Here is a 9287-nt window from a genome sequence, read left to right as displayed (position 1 = left end):
AGTCGACCGGGAGATTTACTAACCAAACACTCCTAGGCACGCGACACTCACCCACTTCGACCCGCTTGATTCATTCACAGATCAGACACAGACACCTACGTGGCCAGTCGTCCAAGACCCCATCTTGCTGTCTCGAATACGTGACCTAAACACCTCGCGTCAGGCCGTGTCTGACTATCTTCGAACTTCACACGCGCAAGTCAGGAGATTCTGCCTTCCCCTGATCGACCAGATTGACATCTCGGAGAATTAAACTCAGGATCACATTGAAATGTCAATCCTGAGGTAGGTCATCTCGCAGTGCTAAATCGGGTACACGGGGGGAGATGGATGAGAATAATCAAGTCTACCTGAGTCCTCAGATGATGCGGACCCCATTGATGGATGCCACAACAAGAGTCAACAAATACCCAAGCCTCAGAGAAGAGAAGGAGGAGCAGATGAAGCAAGGACGATACTACCAAGCTACCTCGCCAATGCCGATGTCGAATGTGACCAGTCCATTATCGACAAAGCCCGATGCGGAGATGAATTACGCGACCCCCGTGGCCGAGTCAAGGGCTGCAACAAACCGACACTCAACTATCTCGGCCACATCCACCGCCTCCAACAGGGGGAAGCGGAAAACGCATGTTGGACCATGGCATCTGGGAAAGGATCTTGGGAGTGGCGCAAGTGGTCGCGTGAGATTGGCGAAGCATGCAATTACTGGTCAGACTGCAGCGATCAAGATCGTGTCGAAGAAGTCGGCGGCAATGACGCAGAGCGAGAGCATTGCGGGGATGGACCGGAAGGCAGGTCACTTTGGGGGACCCGGCATGCGACATATTCCATCCGGACTTGAAAGAGAAGTGGTTATCATGAAGCTCATCGAGCATCCGAACGTGATCAGTCTATATGATGTCTGGGAGAATCGTGGCGAATTGTAGGTGCAACAAGTCTGCTGCTTGTCTGCCTAATTGCTAACTTTCTGTCACCAGGTATCTCGTTCTCGAGTACGTCGAAGGAGGAGAGTTGTTTGAGTACGTGCAGAAGCATGGTCCATTGCCGGAAGAAGAGGCAGTGCGATTATTTCGGCAGATCATCGCAGGCCTCGGTTACTGCCATCGGTTCAACATCTGCCATCGCGACCTAAAACCCGAGAACATCCTGCTGGACAGCTGGCATAATGTTAAACTAGCTGACTTCGGAATGGCCGCACTTCAACCCATGAATCAATGGCTGAATACATCCTGTGGTAGTCCACACTATGCTGCCCCAGAAATCATTTATGGCCGGAGGTATCGTGGGGATATGGCAGACATCTGGAGCTGCGGTATCATCTTGTATGCGCTCTTAACAGGCTTTCTTCCCTTTGATGGAGGCGATCTGCCCAGTACCTTGCGCCTGGTCAAAAGAGCAGAGTTTGAAATACCTCCCGAGGTAAGTCTCGAGGCCACTGACCTCATCAGGAGGATCTTGCAGAAGAGACCTGAAGAACGGATTAATATGCAAGGCATATGGGCGCATCCTCTTCTGAAGAAATATGAGAAGCTCCACCAGGCGATGGCGAATCATTACGTGGGACCCGCTCCGCCCTTGTCGTTGGATGAGTGTGGTGAACCTATCGCTCATAGACACGACGTTGACCCTGATTTGTTAAGGAATCTTCAGACATTATGGCATGATGTTCATCAAGAGGTTCTAATTGAGAGAATTCTATGTCCCGAGTAGGTCAATCCTTGGTATCATTACTTATTGGTGACTCCCAGACTGACTCTTTATGTCACTCAGACCTACCCATGAGCGAATGTTTTATAATGCATTGGTCAAGTTCAGGAACGAGCAGCTGGAAAACTACCAAGGCCAAGCCCTGGAGTATTCTGCCAGTGACTATCATCATATATCGCGGGTGGAAGAGCGCAGTGCCTATAAGCGAAACAGTCATGCAAAGTACCACTCCAGGAAACAATCTCAGGCGTCGGTCAAAGAGACAGGCATACGAACCAGAAGATCGGTCAGAGAGCCGATGTCTTGTGCCACAGTGGAGAGCTATGATCCGTTCCGATCTCCGAAGCATAACATAGCGCTGAAGGAAGCCGAATTTGCGCAAATCACGATCTACCGGAACGGAATTGACGAAGTCGGGACGTTGGAGAAACCTCCCGTTCCTCGAGTGCCAGAAACTGTAACCAAGGAGTCATCATGCCAGGAGATTGACTGCCCGCCAAGCTCACCGTTTATAGTGAGCCATAAAAAGAAACTGAAAGTCGCTTCGATGAAGTCATTCCAGTCCAGAGCCTCACAGGCGTCTCGACGAGCTCTGTATGGCACACCAACGCCGCGATCGGCGAGTTACAAGCGTAATGTGTGTTTTCGCCATGCTCGAAGTCGCTCCCAGGGATCCGTTTCGGTCAGGACGAAGGCCGCGCGGGTAAGGACCTGCGAAATCATAGCAAATCCCAGTGACGGGAGTTTGGTATCTGAGTTCGAAGACGATCCATTTACAGATACTAATGGCAGTCCGACGCTTCCGGCTCAGCCAACCGTCGTTCGAAGTGCGGGTGTGACGATCAAGAACTGCCCTCAAATGAAGAAGTTGCGAACCACTGATTACACTTGGAAGGAGGATGCGCGGAAGGTGTCCCACGAGCTGAGCCAAATTTGTGAGGAAGCTTTCAACGGAAGTTCACTATCCACTGCGTGCACGAATACCAGCACTTGCATCGGATCAGAAACCCCTGCAACGTCAGTGTCCATGACCAGTCCTGAAGCTTCGGAACAAACAATAAAGTCGAAGACGTCCACCAGTCGACCAAAGCCCCTGCCTCCCGTCTCATCACCAAAGCCCTATACAGTTGCAGAGTTAGCTGAAACTCGACGTAGGTTGATCGAGCACTCCACTAAGGGTGGGAATGAGGATATCCCTGGCTACTTGGTTGCCGTGATAGGCCACCTCGACAGACTGATTGAGCAGGATGAGCTTCGACAACGTGACAGACCCGAATCAACACGTCCCGATTCTATATCTTCCGCTGACCCCTTCGTCCGGCCTCAAATTGGGCAACACAGCAACCGCAACAGCGTCATCGTCGCCTCCGACGGCCAAAGAACGGCAGCTCTTCGGCCAAAAAATGTCGACTACGCTGCAAGCCGTACAAGCCGGGACGGCAAGCGGACAATACGCATGGTGCCTCAGAGCTCCGTGCAGTCAATTGAACCGTCCAAGCATCTACCGGTTCAGAAAAGCCAAGCCGTGCTTCCACAGGAAACACGGCAGTCGCTCGATGGATATAATATGGCCCCTGACAACGATCAGGGGTCCCTACCCAATAGACGATTTGCCTCCGTGAATTCTCGTCACAGTCGCATTCCCTGCGAGCTGGATCCTATTGCGGAGAATCCTGGATCGCCCAGGCGCAGCGCCACTCGAACATCAGACAACAGAAAATGGTCCTGGCTCCCCAACAAGTACAACACCTCTAATATGGAAAAGGGGTCCAGACACTCGGCACATATCCGCCCAATACAACCCAGCTCAGAGACCGTGATTCGACATGAGGTCCATCCGCCAACGGATCTATTCGCGATGCAAGGGGAATCCCACGCGAACGAGAAGCAGTCACCTTCCAAAGCTAAGACCGGATTCTTCCGGCGTCTGATTAACCGGCGAACAAGCAAAAGTGCGCAGAGCCGTGAATTAGGTCAGTTTCCTTGCCCTCGGCGCTTGATAGCTTTCGCTAACGATAGTTCACAGTCGTAGAACCTGAAAGCGCAGAAACAGACCAGCTGCTGGAACAGCCTCAGCAGCCTGAGCACACGCTTGACACCAGTGACAGCAACAGCAAGTCCCTCCCAGACCGGCCATCCAACCCAGGCAGAAGCCAGAACTGGTTCGCCCGAGTCTTCCACTTCAAGCCCGCGACTAGAGTCGTGGCACTCAACACTTCAACCACGAAAGCCCGAAAGGACGTTCACAGAATCCTCCGGGATTGGAAGAAATACGGCATGCAGGATGTTCACCTCGACCGTGATAGACAAGTCATCTATGCTACCGTCGGTGAAGCGAACTGTAGGTTGATTCCTAACCACATGTAGATCTGGAAGCACTTGGACTAATGTTGCGACACACATACAGTCCTCCGCCTCCGACCTGTTCAATTTTCCGCTGAATTCTGCACCTACCTCGAACGCGGCCGACAAGAGAACCTCAGTCTTGTCCGCTTTAGACAAGAGAGAGGAGCAGCATCTTCCTTCAACAAGGTTGTTGACGCACTCTCCATGGTCATGGAGCAACGCAACATGCTCGTGGAAGATCCAGCCCGAGCGAAGGAGATGGTTCGGATTCTGGACGCTTTCCCAGATTCTTAATCGCCGAACAAAACTGTCTTGTTTCCAGCAGCTCTTTTCCAAAGTACTCTTCATACCAGATTTCACTCTATAGCAACCCTGCCCTCACTTCTATCTGCTTCAAGCAACGATTTCAGTTCCCACATAACCAAGGAGTCATTTTGTCTCGTTAGCCCTCAAGTCGGCGCCATGCCCCTTGTAAAGGCCACAGTTTCCAGCTTACCGACCAGGATCAGGTGTTCAGGTTTCCCCTTTGGCCCTTCGTTACTTCCTGGAGTACTCCCGTGTTAACACCTTGACTGAGCGAATCTGTCTCGATTTCATCTGTATTTCTTCCCTTCTCTTTTAACTTCCATTGCAGCTACCTTTTTCCTGCGATGTCACCACGGTGATTACTGACATTGATTCCGATACTGATACAACCCCAATTGCAAGTGTACCGTAACTCATACTTTCTTCATATCTCCCCTTTCTTTCAAACCTAAACCTAGCGTGCTCTGCTTTTCCTTGTCGAGTAATTTAAACTCTCCATACTTTCAGCATGTGATTTCTCAAATACCTGATTACTTTAAGTCTCAATTGAAATTCTTCTTTTCCAAGAATTCCCTCGCCCATTCCTATTGGAAGATTGAAGTAATGCGCCAAAGACATCCTCGACTCATGCACCCTCCCCTGAAAAGCACACCCAGAGTATCGTCACCTCGATAGGGTGGGAGAGCCGACCCCAGAGAAAAAGCAAGAAAGAGGTCAGTCTATACCACCCCATGCACCATGACGATCGCTATCGCTATCCCTATCACTATGCACCATGCACCTAACCCAAACCACCAATCCATTCCCATCAACTGCAGGCCCAACGCCGATCGATCCCATACCACATTCTACAGACCCCCTCCATACCTACTAGATATACCTACCCCCCGGGGAAAGAAGAGAATCCCCGTTCCTCATGCTGCACCAAGTCGAAGTGGAACGAAGCCGAAACGAAGACGGGAAGGGTACTTACTATACACCAACACCATTAGGCGCCTGAGGCAGGCAGGCAGACGGACGGACAGGCAGACAGACAGGCAGGAGGCAACCAAGTGTAAGTTAACTCCAGGTATAGTTTGTGATTGTCCGTGTAAGGCAAACGAAAGTTGGTCCGGGGCAGTCAGCTGCGGTACCAGGTTTCTAGCTTTTCTGGGCCGGGAGCGAACTAGTGAGGGCTTCTCCTCAGCTCTCCTCTCTTCATTCCTTTGTCAGGGTTGGAAAAAGAGATAGATCCAGGAAAGGGAAGGGAAGGAGCTTATGTACCGTCGACCCGGGGGGGGGGAAGCTGCTGACGGGAGCTTCTGCTGACCCTTAACCCCTGGAATACGACTGCTCATGCTCTTGCTTCTAAAGCGTATCTAAATCTTTGGGTGAAGTTAACACTCACTTACTTGCGTGTCTCCGTCAAACGCGTTCTCATAGCCACCGAAACATTACTTCCACTAAGCACTGACGACAGAATAATCATTACTCGGTACAGCAACCACAACAGAAGTGAAGACTAGGGAATTTAGCCATTCCAGAATCTAACGAAAGAAAAGTATCCGTAATACCAGAATCATAGATAAAGAAATAGATGTGAATAGATAGGCATAATCATCTTGGAATGGACAACTAGAAGGAGAAAGAAAGAAAAAGGACATGCACAAATGCTGCATCGAATGGAACGACATGCACTGAAAATTCAAGGCACGCATGATTGCGAATTGATAAAGTCGGATAAAATGTTGATCAGACAGCCTCCCAAGTGATATAGAAAAGGAAAGGAACAAAAGTAAAGGAAACCAATGCGGTGATGATGAGCTACAACAAAAAAAAACCTGCAACATAAAGCCTCCTTTTTAGGGCGATATGGACTTCCGGATGAGACAAACAGTGGAAGTAACACGATCGCAAACCAACCAAGACTTTAGAAAAAAGCGCATAATCAGATAGCCTCCCGAAAAAAAGAAAAGAAAAGAAAAGAAAGGCAGAAACGTGTTGATAAGATAGATAATGAGACAATTCGAATCGAAACAGAAATTGAGAGAGATTCATCACTCATGCGCCGGGAAAAGCAGTCGAAGGACAAGCGAGCAGAATTTCGCATTTTGAAGTCGGATCGTAATGTGATGGATGGCGGATGAAAGGCTTTGGGATATTCTTTCTGAACATGACAAACACGAGTGGCAAGCAAGGAAAATGGGCACTGAACCCCCGATTGGCATCTGCCGCGTCAGTTCACATATCGTCGAACTGATATCATACCACTCCGGAATCTCTTTTCAGAACAACCGACTCGAAAGGCGCGAGCATATCGTAAATGCAAGAGGCATCAAATAGCGCTCGTATACGAATGGGACTCGCAAAGCTGATAATGGAAAAATCAATAATAGGTTACCCCGAGTACTGTATAAAGCCGTGGGTTTGTCTTGGATAGAAATAATGGCATGGCGGAGAAATATGTGCGAGGTTTTGACTGTGAAGGCACAGCGAGCGTCGACTTGAGTCGCAGTAATGACAAAACGCACACGCCGCTTGCCGCACATGATAAGCAACCAAAGACAGGCATTCTCATAGTCAAATCATGCAGCTCATAAAACTCTTGCGTCTCGTTTCCATAGCCTCGTCGTCAGAGCAAACGGTTGTTGGAATGGTCATCGCTGCACATCACTCCCATGTTGCGCAAATGTTGTCAATTCACCGCCACTGCTTCCTTCAGATCCAAGGCGGACTGTTTGTCGAGAAGTATCACCGGCGATCCGAGGTCACCATTTCGTGCAGCGTCATCATTATCCATAGCGTCAATCAGAAAGAAAAATCCGTTCACAGGTGGCACACGTCGTTCCTATTCTTTTCTTGCGTCATACTTTTCGTCTCGTCCCCCGCCTAAGAAACAGTAATGAGGGCCGCTACTGTATCGGCGTACGGAGTAACAATCCGTTGGCCGTGCCATGTGGAAGAATGTGTGACCAGCACACGAACCTGGCGCATCACCAATAACCAACACAAAGGCGACAATTTCCGCGACAGTTTCCACCCTTGACCCTCTCCTCCACGGGGCAACAAGTTTCGCATGTGACTCTTCTAGTACGTGATCACATGCGCACTTAGATTGTCGGGGCGGATGTTTATTGGTTCAGGCCCCGACGGTTCAATGCGTTGAGCATATCACTATCGGTGCTGGAGCGACCCTGGCTGTCGCCTGGGTTCAGCATGTCACGCACATTGAGTCCTCCACGAGTCGAACCACCCGGCGTGGAAGTGGGCGGAGGGGTCATTGCGCCCTGAGCGGAATGCATGGGAGGGTAGGGCGAACCGTGGGGCGAAGACGTATGGCGGCCATCGTAGGGGTAACTTTGTGGAGAAGAGCGGCGATCATGCTGCGGAGGGGGGTAGTAGGGACTGGGAGCATTGTGCGTTTGATATCCCGATGCTGATGTTGAAGGTATTACTGGAGCCAAGTTTGTGGGATCAGGATAGTCGTAACCGGAGCCAGAGCCTCGACGGCCACCAGGTCTCTGCGAATCGATCATGATCAGTCCTGACTGTAACATAAACTAACAAACAGAGGGGCTTGGTGACTCACGTGTTCCGGCGCATTGGTTGATGCAAGGGGGGGAGCGGCACCCGGATAATTGTACATTCCTTGCGGTGGTGGAAGAGTCGGGTCGGCCTGAGGTTGCTGTTGAGGCGGGAGCGGCTGTCCATGCGCTCCATATAGCATGACGGGAGGGCCGCCAGCTCTCTGGTTTTGCGGATTGCGCAGGTGTGGATACGCAGCATGGGCGGGGACGAAGGCTTGCGCCTGCGATGAGACAGGGGTGAACATGCACTCTTGGTTGAACCGGATACAGTTGCTGCAGCGCCCATCCTGAGAGCTTTCAAATCCCGAACAACGAATCTACAAATCCCGCGGAATTCGTGTTAGCCCACACTGTCGGAAAGTAGAACTGCGGATGCCGGTAATTGATTTCATTCCTCAATGAACATACCTTCCGTCTCCGACAATAACGGCAAGCAATGGCAGTCCGCTGACGCGGGGCGGCAGCTTGATAGACTACCTGAGGTTGTGGTGGGGGCGGCTGTGCATAGACATCTGGACGATAAGGACCAGACGGCGGAGGAGGAAGACGGTATGGGTCTTGCGGGCCCTGGACGTGGGGATGGATAGCAGCCATGTTTGGATACTGCGGCGGGGGATGCGGATATTGGTGATCGGCCGACGGAGGAGGGTAGGAAGCCGGGGGATACTGCAGCGAAGGAATCATTGTTAGTAGGGATTGAGTAAAGAGGCATCGACTGAATGGAAGTCTCCTAGGACTGGAAAGATTGAGTAATTGGAGAGGAAAAGACTCGGAGATCAAGTGGAGGAAAGATGGCAAAGCGAAGGCCGCAACTAACAGCATCCCCACCACGGGCCTTCCTCTTTCCCCAAAACATTTATAGAACCGCTATTATCAAACGAGGCTAGACATACCGGGTATTGAGAAGCTGGCGGATAGTGCGCCGGAGGGTTGTCCTCGGGTTGACTAGTGTTCCACTGAGGTGGTGGATACTGTCCCTGTCGATTAGGGTTGCTGAGATCGTGGGGGTTGGTGGACATTTGTAACGACGAGTGAGCGAGGACTGTTGCTTTAAAACGACGGAACGAGGATGGGGGGAGACGAGAGGACAAATGCAGGATGATGTGAGTCGACAGTCACGTCCCGCGGGTCGTTTTAGCCAAGGATAAGCAGGCAGCAGGGGTGTTCTTCCTTTAGAAGTGGAGGAGGGGGGTGTGAACTGTGGTAGTGGCTGTCGTATGTATGTATGGGCAGGTTGTATGTATGTAAGACTGGAAAGAGGACTGCCAGGACGGTATGTATGTAAGTAATGGCAGTAAGCAGTATGTAAGTACGTAAGAAGAACAACAGTCACAGCAGCAGTATGTACGGGAGGACAGA

The 9287-nt window shown here is 50.8% G+C and overlaps 2 protein-coding genes across 2 annotated transcripts; one reads left to right on the top strand and one right to left on the bottom strand.

Moving 5' to 3' along the window:
• Positions 1–326: 326 nt before the first annotated feature.
• ASPACDRAFT_25120 (serine/threonine-protein kinase) lies at positions 327–4350 on the top strand (the record flags this gene model as incomplete). Its single annotated transcript, XM_020199307.1, has 5 exons — positions 327–925; positions 981–1709; positions 1774–3683; positions 3743–4051; positions 4118–4350. The coding sequence occupies 5 exons, from the start codon at positions 327–329 to the stop codon at positions 4348–4350; spliced, it is 3780 nt and encodes a 1259-aa protein (XP_020058380.1).
• A 3122-nt stretch (positions 4351–7472) lies between these two features.
• Positions 7473–8947, bottom strand: ASPACDRAFT_40863 (uncharacterized protein; the record flags this gene model as incomplete). The annotated part of the gene is made up of 4 exons (XM_020200836.1): positions 7473–7862; positions 7931–8245; positions 8337–8594; positions 8822–8947. The coding sequence occupies 4 exons, from the start codon at positions 8945–8947 to the stop codon at positions 7473–7475; spliced, it is 1089 nt and encodes a 362-aa protein (XP_020058379.1).
• Positions 8948–9287: the final 340 nt, after the last annotated feature.

Source organism: Aspergillus aculeatus (assembly GCF_001890905.1).
Source record: "Aspergillus aculeatus ATCC 16872 unplaced genomic scaffold ASPACscaffold_4, whole genome shotgun sequence".
NCBI classification, from domain to species: Eukaryota; Fungi; Ascomycota; class Eurotiomycetes; order Eurotiales; family Aspergillaceae; genus Aspergillus; species Aspergillus aculeatus.
This window is presented reverse-complemented; position numbering and strand designations above follow the sequence as displayed.